This window comes from Mixophyes fleayi, chromosome 3 (genome assembly GCF_038048845.1).
Source record: "Mixophyes fleayi isolate aMixFle1 chromosome 3, aMixFle1.hap1, whole genome shotgun sequence".
Classification (NCBI taxonomy): Eukaryota; Metazoa; Chordata; class Amphibia; order Anura; family Limnodynastidae; genus Mixophyes; species Mixophyes fleayi.
The window spans coordinates 31,617,873-31,637,869 of record NC_134404.1 but is presented as its reverse complement, the minus strand read 5'-3'; the positions used below and the strand labels follow the sequence as shown (position 1 = coordinate 31,637,869).

Sequence of the window (19,997 nt, the reverse complement as noted above, 5' to 3'; positions counted from 1 at the left end):
ATAACTTGAAAACCAGCGGTTTCACTAATCAATTTTGTAGCTATGGGTTCCTCACCAGGAATCATATTTCTCTTGCCACGGTGTTCATACTGTGTGTGTATGTATGGTGGTGATGTAGTCTTGTAAATACCAACCATTTCTTCATGAGTAATAGTCATGATTTCAGGAACCAGTTTAGCTAAGAAACACAAGCCCTTGGAACTCGGAGTCATCCAGGAATAAGCTTTTCTCCCACAAACAAAGTCCACATCATCAGGGAGAACATAAGGAACAGTATGTCCATTAATTATATCACATAAGGTTTTGACAAAACTACCCATGCCTAGTGCCTCCATTTGTTTGAGACACATTTCAGCATGGATGACATTCTTACAATTACCTATAGAGACCTTTCCAATGGATACTTTCTTATGTTTAGTTACACACCCTAATCTGTGGTGTCCATCAACAGTCCTGCCTATTGGTGACCTTACAAGTCTCCCTCCAAAATGAGTGTGGCGAGCCATTGTCTGATCGGATAGGTCAGCTTCCCAATTCTCCAGACGCTTTGCATGAGAGATGTTTAGGCACAGTAAGGATCTGTCTAAGGAGTATTGTCGAAGCATCAGACTAGGGGATCTAGTGTTATTGTACCTCCCTTCTATGGGCCTTCCAACCCTCAATTCTAGTAGCTCAGAGATGTTTAGTGGGAATGGTACTAGTCCTATGTTATGCTGTCCCTGAGGCACATGTGAGCACACCCAGCACTCAGTTTGATTTAGAACCTTACCCACCAAGGAGTGATAATCCTTCAGAGGATGCCCGCCCATGTCCAGGGTACTGGTGGACTGGCATCGCTGGATGCACTTTTCTTCAACTAGGGAGTCACAGAACTTACAGATACAATACTCATCAGACAATAGCCCCTCACACTGTCTCTGAGTTCCCGAGCTAGCAGACCTTTTCATAACCCCTGGCCAAGCTTGATAATGGGCTGCTCTGAGTATTCTACTAACTCCATCTCATCCGTATCACTACCAGAGCCTTCCTCTGTCCTCCATGCTCCTTCACAAAAATTGAGTGTCCTAGAAAAAGTAAAAACAAGGAAAATCCTGGAACAAAAGAAAAACAAAAACCGCCACTCCATCGCTGGAAAGATAGTTCTGAGGCAACGTCTCTGGTTCAGGTGTCTCGACTGCAGGCTTTAGGTCTCCCGGAACAGATTCACGAGAGACAGATCAGTGTCGTCGGTCTTAGCTTTATCTCGTACTTTCTCCGGGTTACTGACTCTCCTGCAGTGGGTGGAATGGACCCAAGTATCTCTCTCTGCAACCTTCAGTGATGTAGTACTGGTCAGCAGCACTTGGTACGGGCCTTCCCAATGGTCTGTTAAACAACCTGAACGTAAGAAATTGCGGATCATAACATAGTCCCCAAGTTCAACATCATGACAGTTCGTTTGTGGCATACCAGGTGACAGCATTTTGAGGGTTTTTTGTTGTTGTTTTAGCTGTCTGCTCATTGTTATAAGATATTGCACAGTCACTTCATTATTACACTTTAAGCCGTCTTGCGGACTCACGATCAAATGAGGTTGTCGGCCGAACAGTATCTCAAAGGGGGACAGATTAAGAGGAGGTCTAGGAGTGGTTCAGATGCTATGGAGGACTAGTGGCAAAGCTTCGGGCCACGCCAACCCAGTTTCAGCCATTACCTTACCAAGCTTGTTCTTAATGGTACCATTTACTCTTTCCACCTTACCACTGGCTTGTGGTCGGTAAGGGGTGTGAAGTCTGCTACTGATTCCCATGAGTTTACACATATTTTGGAAGATATCACCAGTAAAGTGGGTACCCCTATCACTTTCAATGATTCTAGGGATACCGAACCTACACACAAAATCTTGTACAATTTTCTTTGCAGTGAACACAGCAGTATTAGTGGCTGCCGGATATGCTTCTACCCAACCGGAAAACACATCAATACATACTAACACATACTTTAGATTCCTGCAAGGTGGTAATTGGATATAGTCAATTTGTATTACCTGAAAAGGTCCGTCTGTAGGAGGGATGTGGGATGGCTCAGTAGGAATAGTTTTCCCCTACATTTTTTCTCAAACAAGTAAGACATGACATTGCTTTCTTACCAGCCTGAGAGGAAATCCAGGAGCACACCAGTATGCTCTCACCAGTTTGCACATACCTTCTTTACGCAGGTGAGTCAGGCCGTGTGCTGCTTCAGCCAGGCTTGGATAGTATGTTCGGGGAGCTACAGGCTTACCTTGTCCATCCCTCCAGCAGACTCCTGAGGACTCTTGACCACATCCCTTTGCCTTCCAGACCGCCCTTTCCTGCAGGGAACACAAATCTTGCATTTCAATTCATTTCTGCATGTCTAATGTCTGAAAAACCATCATAATATCGGTCGATACGGTCATAGGCTGCCCATTTAGCAGCTTCGTCTGCCCTGTTATTGCCCAATGACACCGGGTCTTCTTCAGAGGTATGGGCTTTACACTTTATGACGGTTACCGGCCTGGGTAACTGTATCGCTGCCAAAAGTCCTTTTATGTGTTGTGAGTGTGCCACTGGTGTGCCAGCTGCTGTCATAAAGTTTCTAAGACGCCAAAGGGCCCCAAAATCGTGCACTACCCCGAAAGCGTACCTAGAGTCAGTATATATATTAGCTGATTTACCTTTTGCCAACAAACAAGCTCTCCTTAATGCTACTAGTTCCGCCACCTGGGCTGAGTGAGGTGGACCAAGGGGTTTAGCTTCTGCAACATCCTGATCGTCTACAACAGCGTAACCAGTACATAGTTCTCCCGTCTCTGTCTGTCTATGACAACTTCCGTCTGTATAAAACGTAAAATCTACATTTTCTAAGGGGGTGTCACGTATGTCGGGCCTTGCAGTAAAGGTCTGGTTCAGGTATTCCATACAATCATGCGTATCAGTACTCTTGCCTAACTCATCATCAACCAGGGTCTCCTCACCTCCCACCCTTTGTGTCTCTCGAGACACCTATGGAAGGTATGTAGCTGGATTTAAGGTGCTACATCGTTTGATGGTGATGTTTGAGGGTGCCATCGGAGCTAGTTCCCATTTTGTGAATCTAGCTGAGGAAACATGTCTGGTTTGAGCTGAATATAACAGAGCTGATACAGCATGGGGTGTATAGACAGTTGAATCATGTCCTAATACTACATCCTTGCTCTTACTTACCAGTAGAGCTGTCGCTGCTACACTTCTGAGACATTTTGGGAGTGATCTTGCCACAGTGTCCAATTGTGCACTGTAGTATGCTACCGGTCTGCTAGCGTCACCATGTTTCTGTGCGAGGACACCTGCTGCACAGCCATCAGCTTCTGTACAGTATAGCTCAAAAGGCTTTTCATAATCAGGTATTCCCAATGCTGGTGCTCTAGTCAGACTATCTTTAAGATAAAAGAACGCTTGTTCTGACTCCTCTGTGTGTACGACATGTTCTGGTTTCGAGGAAGAGACTAGCTCCTGCAATGGTAATACCAGAATAGAAAAACCTGGGATCCAGGATCTACAGTATCCACACATCCCCAAGAAGGTACAAATTTGCTTCTGGCTTTGCGGCAGAGTCATGTGTTGTATGGCCTCAATTCTCTCAGTCGTCAGATGTCTTAGCCCCTGGGTGAGACAGTGCCCTAAGTATTTGACCTTAGTCTGACATGGCTGTAACTTGTCCTTTGCCACTTTGTGCCCTGTTTGCGCGAGATGGCGCAACAACAATTTAGTATCATGTAAACATGACATAAAAGAATCAGAGCACAACAACAAATCGTCCACATATTGAATTAGAACAGACCCATTGCTAGGCTGGAAAGTTTGTAAACAGTCATGTAAGGCTTGAGAGAAAATACTGGGGCTCTCAATGAACCCCTGGGGCAGTCTGGTCCATGTATATTGCACCCCCCGGTAGAAGAATGCAAAAAGGTATTGGCAGTCAGGGTGAAGAGGGATATACCCCTAGTTCCACCTCTGGTTTTAATGGATACTGTGGGATTTTTGGAGCTACCCTACCATTTTTTAGATTTACCATCACAGGAGCTACGTTTGCCATCAGTCCAGTGTCCTGTCCATCTCTGGTCCATAGTGAACCCGGTATTTCCAGCAACATCCCCTTTACTTGAGATGGACTTTGTTCTACAACGGTAGAGTGCAACATTAACCTTTGAGGGGTGTCCAATATATCCTGTACCTCATGCACGACCTTCTCTGGTATATCTAAGAACACACCATCTGGGGTACAGTATATGACACATCCCATTTTACATAACAAGTCTCTCCCTAGCAAGTTAGTAGGAGCTGCTGCAGCTAAGAGAAACGAATGCTTAGTATGCAGGGGCCCGATAGTAACTTCTGTGGGTTTAGTTATAGGATAATGTAACACTCTTCCCGTTACCCCCATGGCTGGAATAGTTTTACTGGTCACCTGTAGATTAAAAGGAGACGTTATCACAGATCTGGCCGCCCCTGTATCTACAAGAAAAGTTTGTTTCCTACCAGCTATGTCAACTATCATTGTTGGTTCTTCTCTCAGACTCTCAGTTAACCTCACTGGCTGTAGACTACAGGTATGACCTGACCCCTAGCGCTGACTATCGCTTTCCCGCGCAGCATTTGCTGCTAATACATGCGCGGGTAGATGTGAGTCTTCTAGTCTATGTGCATCCCTCCTTGGAGGATATCTATGTGTCCCACCTCTAGGGTTGTATCTGTCCTTTTTACAATCCCTCCTAACGTGTCCTTCTTCATTACAGTTCAAACATCTGATCAATCTATGTTTCTTATTATGTGGGTTGTATGCTGGTGGTCGTGTATGCATCCCCTCTAGAGCCTGTATACTCACCGTCATCAACCTATCACTCTTCTCTTCCTTTTTCCTAAAGATATTTTTATCATGCTCCACAGCAGACTCCCTAAGGGAATCTACTGTGATGCCTCTGCAATTAGGTAATGAGGTTTGTAGTCTGGTTTTTAAATTTTCCCTAAGACCATCCATTAGTACTCCTACAGCTACTTCCCTGTGATGTGGGTCCTCACCTATGTTTGATATCCCAGTGAACCGTGTTATCGCAGCTATAGCTCTAATAAAGTAATCTGATGCTGTTTCACTATCTTTTTGTTTTATGGTGAAAATCTTACTCCAGTTTACAAATGTGTGTGTTGGTGCGAATGTATACTAAAGTGTAAAAACTGTTATTGCCATGTGTTGCGGCTGGATACGCCCTTCCATGCCATAGCGTGCTCTATGCATAATTTCAGACAAAGAAAATCAAGTTTGCTCGATATTAATTGAAATGACTTTATCCAATTTGCTGACTTCGACAGGGACTATAGAGTGTGCTGGAGAGAAGGTAGAGAGTGGCTATAGAGTGTGCTGGAGAGAAGGTAGAGAGTGGCTATATAGTGCGCTGGAGAGAAGGTAAAGAGTGGCTATAGAGTGCGCTGGAGAGAAGGTAGAGAGTGGCTATAGAGTGTGCTGGAGAGACGGTAGAGAGTGGCTATAGAGTGCGCTGGACAGAAGGTAGAGAGTGGCTATAGAGTGTGCTGGAGAGAAGGTAAAGAGTGGCTATAGAGTGTGCTGGAGAGAAGGTAGAGAGTGACTATTGAGTGCGCTGGAGAGAAGGTAGAGAGTGGCTATAGAGTGTGCTGGAGAGAAGGTAGAGAGTGGCTATAGAGTGTGCTGGAGAGAAGGTAGAGAGTGGCTATAGAGTGTGCTGGAGAGAAGGTAGAGAGTGGCTATAGAGTGTGCTGGAGAGAAGGTAGAGAGTGGCTATAGAGTGCGCTGGAGAGAAGGTAGATAGTGGTTATAGAGTGCGCTGGACAGAAGGTAGAGAGTGGCTATAGAGAGTGCTGGAGAGAAGGTAGAGAGTGGCTATAGAGTGCGCTGGAGAGAAGGTAGATAGTGGTTATAGAGTGCGCTGGACAGAAGGTAGAGAGTGGCTATAGAGAGTGCTGGAGAGAAGGTAGAGAGTGGCTATAGAGTGTGCTGGAGAGAAAGTAGAGTGTATGTGCACTGGAAGGAAGTTGTGCAGTATATTATGGAAGTACACAACCTGGAGGGAAGTTGTGGATTATGTGTGGTGTGCTGCATTTTATACTTGTATACTTTTTAAAGAATGTATATATTATGTATAACAATGTCAGAACATACAGAATAATAACATATTTGGTGGAGGGTACAATATGTGCAGCTTGGGGTGAAGATACCAAAGCATTTATTTCTCTGTAGAGATAAGACAAGGCGAACAGTATATTGGGCATAAACCTCACTTTCTGGAAGATACAGAGCAGGGAATGACCTGGTATAAAGGTGGTACTGAGCAATATGTTTTGGATATTTTAGTTTTTGTCAAAGTTTTCTTTTTGGTAAAGAAATTGTTCTCCATATTAAATATAGGTGTAGTGGCTAATATATATATTTATATAAATATATGTACACTAAGTGCCCACTTTATTGGGTATAGCTTTCTAGTACTGAGTAGGACCCCTCTTTGCCCCCGGAACAGCCTGTTTTTCGTGGCGTGGATTCAAGAAGGTGCTGGACACATTCCTTAGACATCCCGGTCCATGCTGGCAGGATAACGTCACGCAGTTCCTGCAGATTTGTTGGCTGCACGTTGATGCTGTCAATCTCCCGTTCCCCCACATCCAGGAGGTGCTGTATTAGATTGAGATGTGGAGGCCGTTGGATTACACTGAGCTCATTGTCATGTCTGTGGAACTGGCTTGAAGTGACGTGTGCTCTATAACATGGTGCGTTATCCTGCTGGAAGTAGCCATTAGAAGATGGGTAGACTGTGGCCATAAAGGGATGCACATTGATGCTGTGAATGTCCCGTTCTCCCACATCCAGGAGGTGATCTATTAGATTGAGATGTGGTGACTGTGGAGGCCATTGGAGTACATTGAGCTCATTGTCATGTCTTTGGAACTGGCTTGAAGTGACGTGTGCTCTATAACATGGTGCGTTATCCTGCTGGAAGTAGCCATTAGAAGATGGGTAGACTGTGGTCATAAAGGGATGCACTTGGTCAGTACTCATTTACATGATGCTCAATTGTTATTAAGGCGCCTAATGTGTGCCAAGAAAACCTTCCCCACCATTACACCACCAGTCTGCGCCATTGACCCAACTGCAGACGACTCCTCACGCCAAGTTTTTTTTTTCAACCTTACCTTTTCCTACTTCCCTCTCACTCCCCCTCTTTCCTTTCTTCTCCAAACAGCTGGGACAAAGGGGTTAATGTGCTGCCAAAGGTGTTTAGTACTGATCATGCTTAATATAAACGTTACGATTTTATATTTAGCATTTGTTGAATGTTGTGTTTATTGGAAAACTTGGCTTAATGTGCAGAGAGTAAGGGGTCAAAGTCCATTTTTTAGTCCATGTCTAGGTTTTGACGAGTTGTTTAACAATATTTAACAGCATGTATTTGTCATGCCAGTCCGAGTCGTTGGAATATAATGAATGCTGCCTAAAGTAGAGGAGACGTTTCACTGATGGTCGATAGATTTTGCGGTATCTTGTGCAGATTTTGCACATCAAGGGGCTCATTTAGAGTTGCTTGTACATCATTTAATTTTTGGCATAAGATACGCATGTAAGTAGCGCACAGACAAATGCACACGCCCGTATACACATTGATACGTATCGTTGGCTTTTGTCTCCATTCGCCTGGAGAGGCAGATTGTGGTTGGACGAGTGCACGCTGGTTACAGTGTGTTCGTGTTCACATAACTTTTTAGGAGGTTGAATCTCCTGCGTGTGTCGGAGAGCTGGTACACACATTGATAATGACTACTATCTGGACACTGCTGGTTGGCTGATTGCGTTTTGACCCCCTCAGTATGTAAGTCAGCGTCATGGCCGACTATTTACATGACTTAATTGCCATTTGGTCTATTGCAAGAAACAAGATTCCTATTTGACTTTTAAAGGCCGAAAAACAAATTAAATAACACACTGCTTACACCAGCCTCACAATAACACCAGTTCTTCCTGTGTGGAAGTTTTGTAGCCGTGTTTTGAAGTGTCTGACCTGGTAGGAGATTCACTCCTGCTTACATGGTTGCTCACTGACCCCTGCCATATTAAAAGTCTTTCCTACGTCCCTAGCCACAGACCCGGATGGGTAGGTGGACATTTCAAGGGAAGCTGATTTGGTTACATGTCATATTAGTAAATTGTCAGCAAAGTATTATCATAATATTATATTTGTTCATGTTTATTAGAACACGAATTTCCCACTTCAATTTGAAATAATTATTGTTGCTTCCAGTTAAGTTTCTGGAATTAAATCGGTATAAATTGTCCATTTTATTACTTTGAAAGGCATGGATAATAATTATATGTATATATGCAGTTATTTGTGGCCGGATAACTGAAGTACTACATTTTATCTACACTCTTTTCTGTCAGCTCCCCATCCCTCTGCAGACCCAGTGGAGCTTACACTCTAATTTCGCTCCCCCTCCCCCACAAGTGACATTTTTTTTGTCACAAGCCAATCAACCTACAAGTGTGTTTGTGGAGGAAATCGCTGCAAACCAACAAACACACGGTGCAAACAACGGAATTGAACCCGTGACCCCAGTGCTGTAAGGCTGCACTGCTTACCACTGTGCCACAGTGCTTCCCTTATACTTGTGAATAATCCATAGAGATGGCTGAATAATGGCCAGGTCCTCTGTGTGAATCTTCTATGGGTGTTATTATTTACACGCAGGACCTGGCCCTTATTCATCCAGCTGTATATAATTGTACCCCGTGGCTCTGTGGGTTATTGGCCGTATTGCAGTGTTGCAGGGAGCCGAGGAGACGGGGCAGACAGGGAGCTGGCGCTGTGCGCTGGCGAGGCATGAAGGTGTCAGGTTTATCTGGCTAGTGACTGTTTCTTTGCTAACAAAACAGGGCTTAGACACCTAATACCGTGAGGAATTTCCACAGCGCTGCTCTGGTATTTTAATAAGGTTAAAACTTTAGTCAAAAATTAAACCCTATTCATCTATCAGAGGTCGCTGCACTGTGTAAATATGGATTATTCACTAGGATCAGAAGAGTGCTGGGCGTCTCTAGAGCTGGAACGTGCAGAGATAAATGACAAGTGCTGCAGAGCACCTGTCCCCATGAACAGCAACATTTTCGTTTTCAGTACAACTGGTAGGTTAATTGGCTTGTGACAAAAATGTCACTTGTGGGGGGAGGGGGGAGCGAAATTAGAGTGTAAGCTCCAATGGTGCAGGGACTGATGTGAGTGATTAAATGTTATGTGTACATATGTAATTCTGGTTGGTTTTCTCATAGATGATTGTGTTTTTATTCACTTCTCTCTGTGTATTATAGCTCTCTCAGAACCATACCAAGCTGTAGCCAATCAGAGTATTAGAACTTTCTTAGAACCATACCAAGCTGTAACCAATCAGAGTATTAGAACTTTCTCAGTACCATACCAAGCTGTAGCCAATCGGAGTATTAGAACTTTCTCAGAACCATACCAAGCTGTAGCCAATCAGAGTAGAGGAACTTTCTCAGAACCATACCAAGCTGTAGCCAATCAGAGTATTAGAACTTTCTCAGAACCATACCAAGCTGTAGCCAATCAGAGTAGAGGAACTTTCTCAGAACCATACCAAGCTGTAGCCAATCAGAGTATTAGAACTTTCTCAGAACCATACCAAGCTGTAGCCAATCAGAGTATTAGAACTTTCTCAGAACCATACCAAGCTGTAGCCAATCAGAGTATTAAAACTTTCTCAGAACCATACCAAGCTGTAGCCAATCAGAGTATTAGAACTTTCTCAGAACCATACCAAGCTGTAGCCAATCAGAGTATTAGAACTTTCTCAGAACCATACCAAGCTGTAGCCAATCAGAGTATTAGAAACTCTTGTGGGTATGTATGAAGCTGAGAGTTTCCGGAGGGTTTGAAAAGTGAAGATGTTGCCGATTGGTTGCTAAAGTCAACATCTTCATTTTTCAAACACGCTGGAAACTCTCTGCTTAAAACATTTACCCCTTGAAGTGTCTCGTCCAGCACACGGTCTGCTAGTTGGACAGACCTGTTCTGTATTTTCTTATTATTTTTTTAATAATGTATTGTAATGGTTTTTTTCCCTCATAATTATTATGTTATCAATACATTGTACATATTTATTTATTTTGTACATATTATTACCTTCTAAGTTGTTGAATTCTTAAAAATCACACTATTCATAATTAAAAGTATAGTCACTATTTAATGGTAGAAAGTACAGCCACAAATTTTAGTCTGAAGTATAGATGGGCAGGGGTACCTTATACTTCCACGTGTTTTGTAATTTGAGTTGTCATACCTGGCTAAACTTTAACGAACTGGCCATTTTATTATCTGAATCACTGTAATGCTGGTTATCAATTCACTAGGAACCTAATTTGGTATCACAAAATGGCTGCCTTCACTGTGGCTCATTGGTTAGCATTGCTGCCTCGCAGCGCTGAGGTCATCAGTTCAGTTCTGACTATTACCTTACCTGTGTGGAGTTTGCATGTTCTCCCTGTGGTTTTGTGTGGGTTTCCTCCGGGTGCTCTGGTTTAGCCCTACAGTCCAAAAACATACTAGTAGGTTAAATGGCTCCTGATGATATTAAACTGCTGGGGTTAATTACCTATGTTAGTAGAATAACCACCTGTAATTGAATAAGTCAGTCAGCAGTTTGTCAAATATCTATAGTAACGATTGATCTGAGCACGGAATAAGAGACCACACAAGTGTCTGGTTTCCAAACTGAGACTGCTTTACTGCAGACATAACTCTTACACTTAAAGAAGTTTTAGGGGCATAGAAGCGTAACAACCAATTAGAAGACAGTAAATTATGTTAAACAACAAGCTAATGATACATTATGCGTATTCTGCAATTTGTAAGTTTTAAACAAATCTTTTTACCTTCTCAGGCATTCTGCCACCAGTCTTACTGTTACTTTTCATAGAACATACAGCTGTCCATCCTTGGCTTGTCCATGTTCTCTGAGAACATCTTATTGCAACATTTTTTCAAGGCTTCAATCTTTTCTCCTTCTGAGTACAATATCTACTAATTTCTTTTGAAGCTATAACATAATGATTACTTATATGGATATGTCATTTTCCTTTTACAAACTCTCACAAACCCTAGTGTGTTTGTGCGGTAGGGAATATAGATTGCAAGCTCTTTTAGGGCAGGGACTGATGTGATTGATGAAATATTCAAAATCTAAAGTGCTGTGGAATATCATCATCATCTATTTATTTATATATATATAGCGCCACTAATTCCGCAGCGCTGCACAGAGAACTGATTCACATCAGTCCCTGCCCCATTGGGTTCTTACAGTCTAAATTCCCTAATATACAGACACACCCACACCCACACACCCAGTTAACCTGTTAACCACTAAACCGGAGCACCCGGAGGAAACCCATACAAACTCCTCACAGATAAGGACATGGTCAGGAATCAAACTCATGACCCCAGTGCTGTGAGGCAGAAGTGCTAACCACTAAGCCTGTAGGTGCTATATAAATAAGTGTTAATAAATAATAATAGTCTACATTTTAAACCTAAAGTACAAGGTGTTCCTAGGTGAATAAGAATGGCCGTCTTATACCATTTGTAAAATATATATGTAAAAGTTGTCATTCCCCAAGTAACCTGGAAGGCTTTTCGTTTGAAGTATCTCTCAGAGCTCCATACAATGTACTTTTAATATACTCGATGTGCATAGAGGAAATAGCGCCCCCTTCTGATCACTGCCCCACATCCGACTTAATTCTAGCAAGGGCCTAAAATATTTTTGTCCGTCTTTATAAAATGCTACTAACACCTTTCCGTTTATAAGGAATGGTTACCCAATAGCGACTATTTGGCAATGTGGCTTTTAAAAAAAACACACAAAAAAAACAAATTTAACTAAATTTTAGGTAACTTTTCAACATTCAATAGTTCCTCCTTCAAAGCTCTAAAATTCCTAAAGGGAAATTAAGTCTAATTAAGAAACTATTTTCTAGATCTTCAATGTACTCACAACCCGAGATATTGTTGAGAGTTCACTAAAACGTCATTGAAGATGAAAATATATATACTCTGATCCTGAAATTGGACAAAATGCTTTATAGCCATTAATCAGTTCTGCTTGTGGGTCTCTAAAATTGTTCCTAATTCAGTTGTTCATTTAAAGGGTCAGTAAACGCGACAAGGGGGGCGTGGGGCTTAATGATCCGATTAACGCGGCCCCGGAGGGGAGATCAAAAATGTTGGCGAGTATGATGAAAAGTCCTTGCGTAATGTATTTTATTTTTCCCGGTATTGAGTGTGTCTGCTCTGTGGTATAAGCCGCCATTCTCTGGATTCATTCATTACAAGCTTCAATGCTTCCTGCATCTTTATAGGTCCTCCTACAACATTCACAAAATACATTGGTTCCTTCTGTGCTCTTCAGTCATGTATTCACATCATCAGACAGTTATTGTTTCTGTTTGCTTTGGGAAAACACACAAAACTGGGATTAGATTTACTAAACCTTTTAAATAAGGAAAAGTGGAGGTGTTACCCTTAGCAACCAAACAGATTCTATAGATCATGTTCTAGAATGTACTAGATGAATGATAGCTGATTGGTTGCTATGGGCAACACATACACTTTTCCTTTTTGAGAAGTTTTAGTAAATCTACTTACTGGTCTCTTGGAACAGTTGCACCTAATATTGGGAGCACAGTAGGACTGTGTAATAACCTGGACAATGTTTAATAATATAATATAGTTATAACACAAAAACAATGTATTTAGTAATAGGTGCTATATACTTATGTACATGCCAATAAATTAAATTAATCTGAAGATAAACACATTAATAGTCTCACAGACTGGACATCTAATACACAATGGGAAACATACGCCCCCCCCGACACAGATGATGGGTTGGCTGTATATAAGGATAATAACTGGTAGATGTCAATATTGAGCTTTGAGGTTCAGGTTACACTAATGTAGGAAGCGTCTAGTGTCTGTGTATTATAACATAACTGATATTAGCACCATGTTATAAAAGCTGCACTAGCGTCTAGTAAAAGATTGCACTAAGGTGCCCCTCCCCCTTGACCAGGCATGTCACACTCCAAACCCCAGTTTGGCCAAATAATCAAAGTCTAAAATTGTGTGGGCCGCAATAAAAAGAAAAAGTCTCATATGCAATTTGGTCATCCCTTTCATCACATTGTGCCCCCTTCATCATCACACAGTGCCCACCATGCTGCTTTTGCTCCCCTTCATCTGTCTCCCATTTCACACTGCGCCCTCCATGCTGCTTTTGTTCCCCTTCAATTACCATTCTATTGCCTTCTTTCTTCTCTTCTGTCTTCTTCTCTTCTTCTTGTGGCTGCTCCCTGGTTGATCCGCACTGCAAATGTCAGGCATGATGACGTCACGCCCAGCATTCAGTGTGAGGGAAAGGAGGGAAGCGGGCGATGGCAGGAGGGGGGGAGCGCATCTCAGCCCCCCCCCCATCTTGCTCACCCAGCTGACTGCGTTCCACAGGCCGCAAAAAATACGCCTTTGAGCAATTCTTACTTGGAGACTTTTGTTTCTCTACTCTCCAGGAGATCCCGGAGGTGAGGTGAAGTGTGAGGCCAGGTGGGGACTTGTCATTTTGGCCCAGGCCCAGGTGACGCAATGAGGCTACCAACCAACCCACTTCACTAGGAAGTGAGCAGGATGTGGGAGAATGGCCTAATCTACCGGTAGTCTAGGAGACTTACCCGGAATTCTGGAGACAATGGGCAGGTATGCCGGAGCCCCGAGGGCTGCCCCTTGTATCATTTCCCCGGTATTCCTCCATTTCCTCTTATTGCACTGGACTAAAACTTCAGGGTACCTGCGAGTGGAAGGACGAATGCGATGGGGCCTCCCTCTCTGGTGCTCCAGGTATTGAGTGTGGCACCTTACTAAAATCTTTTAGTAAGTACACCCTAAAATATGTAGTAACCCTTTAAATGCCACTGCCATACGATCAGCTATAGCACATTGCTGTAAATACTATGGCAGGTATCACCATATGATCTGTGCTTCCCATTAAAATCACGTAACACTATTGAAGTTGCTAAATCATTCCTTGTGCAGCGTTACATTTATTTACTATCCCAGCGAAGATAATTATTTCCTTGTCTTTGTCCTTCCCAGGGATGAGGGAAGACGCTTACTTCTGTGGGATGAAGGACCCCAGTTACTTTGCTTGTATCATCAGGGGTGGAGAGTTCGTGCTGGTCTGCCCGATACACAGAAACAAGGACTTGTCCGGATACCTGACCGAAGAAGATTTGCAAGGAATCACAGACTTCAATGATCTTCCCACCTCACTGTTTGCCTGCAACGTCCACCAGTCCGTATTCGAAGATGGAAGCAGCAAGGTAGGATGTTTGTCTCTAGTCTGGTGTAAATGTAAAATGGGGTGTTTTTCTGTAGAAACCAGTTGTTTGCTTTCATTTTCAAATGGCACTAGAAAAATTATAGTTGTTAAATTAAAATTATATTGAATTGTTCGTTATGCTTCCTCGTGCCTTAGCGTACCTCACATAAAGCAACACCGAAATGTTACGCCAGTCTGAGCTTCACAACCCGCGAGTCTCTAGTTGGGAGGTAGGAATCCGCAATGTCAGTAGCTAATGGTGAATTGATTGGCCGCAGTCTCCTAGATACTGGTTTAGTCCACAAAATGTCGTGAATGAAGCAGTAACTCAGAAACATGCGGAGGACATCATTTTTGAAAGCTGATACACTGGTAAATGCAATAAAGTGCTTTTCATTTTCCTGTACTAGAAAAATAACCATTTGACTGGATGCTATGAACCATGGGACCTTTTCATGCACAGTTATCGATGTATGATGTTTTCTGATAGGACAGCTAGACACAGGGGAGGACCTAGATTTCTTTTGGAGGGGGTCAGTTTAGCGCTCCGCCCCCTTTTTCACTCCTATCCAGGTAGGCAGGTTTAAAACACCAGCGTGATTCTCTGTTCTCCTCTCGGCAGACAGGCACATGTCCATAGTGTGCGGCTTGCCTCTGCTAGGGCAGGGACCAAATGCCGAATGCCCCCCTCTGGATCCGCCGTTGACTAGGCATGAGGTAATAAGAGACAATATGAGACTTTGGATATATTTGTCACTATACCCTGAGGTAGGGGTCGGACCCTCGAACCACCTCTGTGCAGTTTCCTCAGTATCGTTAGGTGGGTTCTGACAAAAATAGATTGTAGCGTAAACTCTATTTTATTAAACAGTTACAAGTTACTGTATAAACAGCACATAAAAAGCTATAAAACACTACATAAATATTACAGCAATACTACACATAGGGACATACACAGTAACCAGAGAGAGGTCTATGCCGGGGTCCGGGCACTATCCCAGCCCCACTGCCACTTAGATCTCTGACTCCACCCATTGTTGCTAATTCCTCAGATCAGATTCTGACATTTCAATTGTTTTATTGAACTTAAATGTAATCCTGTAAAATGAGGAGCATGTTCTCTCATTAAGACCCAGTGACTTCACTTTGCCCAAATATTCATGAGATACCCGTTCCTACAGGTTCTCTTTAATACTGCATTTCTTGTAGTATATTTATCATGCCTTCTTTGAAGTCTTAGGGGTAGATTTATCAAACGTTCTAAAAAGGTGTTGCCCATAGCAACCATCATTTATCTTGTACATTCTAGAACATGATAGCTAGAATCTGATTGGTTGCTATGGGCAACGCCCCCACTTTTCCTTTTTAGAACGTTTGATAAATCTACCCCTTGGTGTCTTTAAAGTATAAAACAAAGATTCGCCTACCTTTAGGATCTATTATAACTTCCTGCAGCCTTTCTCTCCAAAGTACAGTTGTAGGAATCACCCGTCTCTGTTTTATTTGGAAGGCCAGTATAATTAGGGATGGGTAAGTAAATCTGCTAGTTATTTGGCTCTAACTGTCCTTAATATGTTGGTAAGTGTTGTTGTTGATGGACTGATTGCTTCTATAATAATGAGCTGAAAGGTCAATTACCAATTAGCTGCCATTTTTTTCCTGGTTTGAGACAACAGCGTATAGACCATACTTGCTCACCCTCCCGGGACACTCCCGAAAACGAAGTAGGTAATTAGGAAGGTGTAAAAAGTTGGTATATATAGTATAGATTCATAGGCAACCTGATACGCATCAGGGGGCGCGTGGTGAGACCCTCTAACTTTCAGAAGGGCTGCACAATACCCTTATTCTCAGTAATAAGCTAAAACAATACATTTAATGAAAGTAAGAGACACCTTTCTGTAATAACACTAAAGCAGGAAGGAGCTGGGGCCGCAGATGAAGGCTTAGAGGGCCACATGCGACTCTAGGCTCACCTATTGCTCATCAGGAAGGAGTTAGGGGCCGCAGGTGAAGGCTCGGAAGGCCACATGCGACTCTAGGCTCACCTATTGCTCATCAGGAAGGAGTTAGGGGCCGCAGGTGAAGGCTAGGAGGGCCACATGTGACTCTAGGCTCACCTGTTGCCCATCAGCAAAGAGCTGGGACCCGCAGGTGAAGGCTCGGAGGGCCACATGTGATTCTAGGCTCACCTGTTGCCCATCAGGAAGGAGTTAGGGGCCGCAGGTGAAGGCTCGGAGGGCCACATGTGACTCTAGGCTCACCTGTTGCCCATCAGGAAGGAGTTAGGGGCCGCAGGTGAAGGCTCGCAGGGCCACATGCGACTTTAGGCTCACATGTTGCCCATCAGGAAGGAGCTGGGGGCCGCAGGTGAAGGCTCGGAGGGCCACATGCGACTCTAGGCTCACCTGTTGCCCATCAGGAAGGAGCTGGGGGCGGCAGGTGAAGGCTCGGGCCACATGCGACTCTAGGCTCACCTGTTGCCCATCAGGAAGGAGCTGGGGGCCGCAGGTGAAGGCTCAGAGGGCCACATGCGACTCTAGGCTCACCTGTTACCCATCAGGAAGGAGTTAGGGGCCACAGGTGAAGGCTCGGATGGCCACATGTGACTCTAGGCTCACCTGTTGCCCATCAGGAAGGAGCTGAGGGCCGCAGGTGAAGGCTCGGAGGGCCACATGCGACTCTAGGCTCACCTGTTGCCCATCAGGAAGGAGTTAGGGGCCGCAGGTGAAGGCTCAGAGGGCCACATGCGACTCTAGGCTCACCTGTTGCCCATCAGGAAGGAGTTAGGGGCCGCAGGTGAAGGCTCGGAGGGCCACATGTGACTCTAGGCTCACCTGTTGCCCATCAGGAAGGAGCTGGGGGCCGCAGGTGAAGGCTCGGAGGGCCACATGTGACTCTAGGCTCACCTGTTGCCCATCAGGAAAGAGCTGGGGGCTGCAGGTGAAGGCTCGGAGGGCCACATGCAACTCTAGGCTCACATGTTGCCCATCAGGAAGGAGCTGGGGGCCGCAGGTGAAGGCTCGGATGGCCACATGCGACTCTAGGCTCACCTGTTGCCCATCAGGAAGGAGCTGGGGGCCGCAGGTGAAGGCTTGGAGGACCACATGCGACTCTAGGCTCACCTGTTGCCCATCAGGAAGGAGTTAGGGGCCGCAGGTCAAGGCTCGGAGGGCCACATGCGACTTTAGGCTCACCTGTTGCCCATCAGGAAGGAGCTGGGGGCCGCAGGTGAAGTATCGGAGGGCCACATGCGACTCTAGGCTCACCTGTTGCCCATCAGGAAGGAGTTAGGGGCCGCAGGTCAAGGCTCGGAGGGCCACATGCGACTTTAGGCTCACCTGTTGCCCATCAGGAAGGAGCTGGGGGCCGCAGGTGAAGGCTCGGATGGCCACATGCGACTCTAGGCTCACCTGTTGCCCATCAGGAAGGAGTTAGGGGCCGCAGGTGAAGGCTCGGAGAGCCACATGCGACTCTAGGCTCACGTGTTGCCCATCAGGAAGGAGCTGGGGGCCGCAGGTGAAGGCTCGGATGGCCACATGCGACTCTAGGCTCACCTGTTGCCCATCAGGAAGGAGCTGGGGGCCGCAGGTGAAGGCTCGGAGGGCCACATGCGACTCTAGGCTCACCTGTTGCCCATCAGGAAGGAGTTAGGGGCCGCAGGTCAAGGCTCGGAGGGCCACATGCGACTTTAGGCTCACCTGTTGCCCATCAGGAAGGAGCTGGGGGCCGCAGGTGAAGTATCGGAGGGCCACATGCGACTCTCGGCTCACCTGTTGCCCATCACCGGTATAGATTGATTTAGTGAAAGTAAATCTTACAAAATGTACATTTTTTACACTGGTTTTGTGGGATTAAACAACTAGAATAGGGTCATCTCCCCCACGGCTAGAATAGGGTCATCTCCCCCACGGCTAGAATAGGGTCATCTCCCCCACGGCTAGAATAGGGTCATCTCCCCCACGGCTAGAATAGGGTCATCTCCCCCACGGCTAGAATAGGGTCATCTCCCCCACGGCTAGAATAGGGTCATCTCCCCCACGGCTAGAATAGGTCATCTTCCCCACGACTAGAATAGGGTCATCTCCCCCACAGCTAGAATAGGGTCATCTCCCCCACGGCTAGAATAGGGTCATCTCCCCCACGGCTAGAATAGGGTCATCTCCCCCACGGCTAGAATAGGGTCATCTCCCCTACGGCTAGAATAGGGTCATCTCCCCCACGGCTAGAATAGGGTCATCTCCCCCACGGCTAGAATAGGGTCATCTCCCCCACGGCTAGAATAGGGTCATCTCCCCCACGGCTAGAATAGGGTCATCTCCCCCACGGCTAGAATAGGGTCATCTCCCCCACGACTAGAATAGGGTCATCTCCCCCACGGCTACAATAGGGTCATCTCCCCCACGGCTAGAATAGGGTCATCTCCCCCACGGCTAGAAAAAGCTCATCTCAACAAGAAAAACTAGAAATAAGAAACAAACAGAAAGGATGACAGGTACGGCGAGGAAATCCCCGTCACTTGCCACTGTTACCCCTAAAAGAAAACTAGATTAAACTGTGCAGAACTAAATGGAATGTTATTTATTTATTAGAACAGCATTGGTAGTTTTTATATTACTTAGGGCTCTATTTATTAAAATATTCTATGACATATCACAGCGAACATAATTGAGCATTTATGGTATAATCTGTAGCGACGCCTGAGTCAGCATTTACCACCATCATAGACCAGGCGTCAGTGGAAGACTGGTGCTGTATCCCTCCTGCATGTTCAAGACATCGGCTCGTCACACACACCGCTTATTGTGGCCACACGTGACTCCACGCCCTTTTAAATGACTTTATATTGGCGTATACACTTTTCTTGCTTATTTTTAACAAAGCAACCGTAAAAGAAACAAAAAGCATGTGACTAAATGAATGCTGGGAATTACTAGTTACACCTTGGGTCACAACCATTTTTAATATCTAATACCTAGGTGTGCCCTGAATATTTATAGTTTCTGTCCAATTGCAGGTGCACCGTTTGGCTCTGGGATAGTATATGGTTCCTCCACCTAATAAAGCCAGGGAAATAAGTGAAAGTCAGACTATGGGGTAGATTTATCAAAGCTTCTAAAAAAAATAGAGATGTTTCCCATAGCAACCAATCAGATTCTAGCTATCATTTATCTAGTACATTCTAGAACATGATAGTTAGAATGTGATTGGTTGCTATGGGCAACACCTCCAGGTTTCCTTCATAGAAGGTTTGATAAATCTGCCTCCTATGTGTTCTTCCTCGGAGACTGTATGATAGAGAGGTTGTCGCAGTTAGAGAAAGTGTGGGCGGTGGGGGTAAGATAGTTAGAGGGCGGTGGGGGTAAGATAGTTAGAGGGCGGTGGGGGTAAGATAGTTAGAGGGCGGTGGGGGTAAGATAGTTAGAGGGCGGTGGGGGTAAGATGGTTAGAGGGCGGTGGGGGTAAGATGGTTAGAGGGCGGTGGGGGTAAGATGGTTAGAGGGCGGTGGGGGTAAGATGGTTAGAGGGCGGTGGGGGTAAGATAGTTAGAGGGCA

General features: G+C 44.9%; 1 protein-coding gene across 2 annotated transcripts in view; it reads left to right on the top strand.

Moving 5' to 3' along the window:
• Positions 1 to 19,997, top strand: part of RCAN2 (regulator of calcineurin 2) — a 71,895-nt gene that overhangs the window by 4,976 nt on the left and 46,922 nt on the right. For both annotated transcript variants that reach the window (XM_075201318.1, XM_075201317.1), the window contains exon 2: positions 14,216 to 14,442. In XM_075201318.1, coding sequence (XP_075057419.1) covers positions 14,218 to 14,442 — 225 coding nt within the window. In that variant the 5' untranslated portion in view covers positions 14,216 to 14,217. The remainder of the gene's footprint in view (positions 1 to 14,215; positions 14,443 to 19,997) is intronic.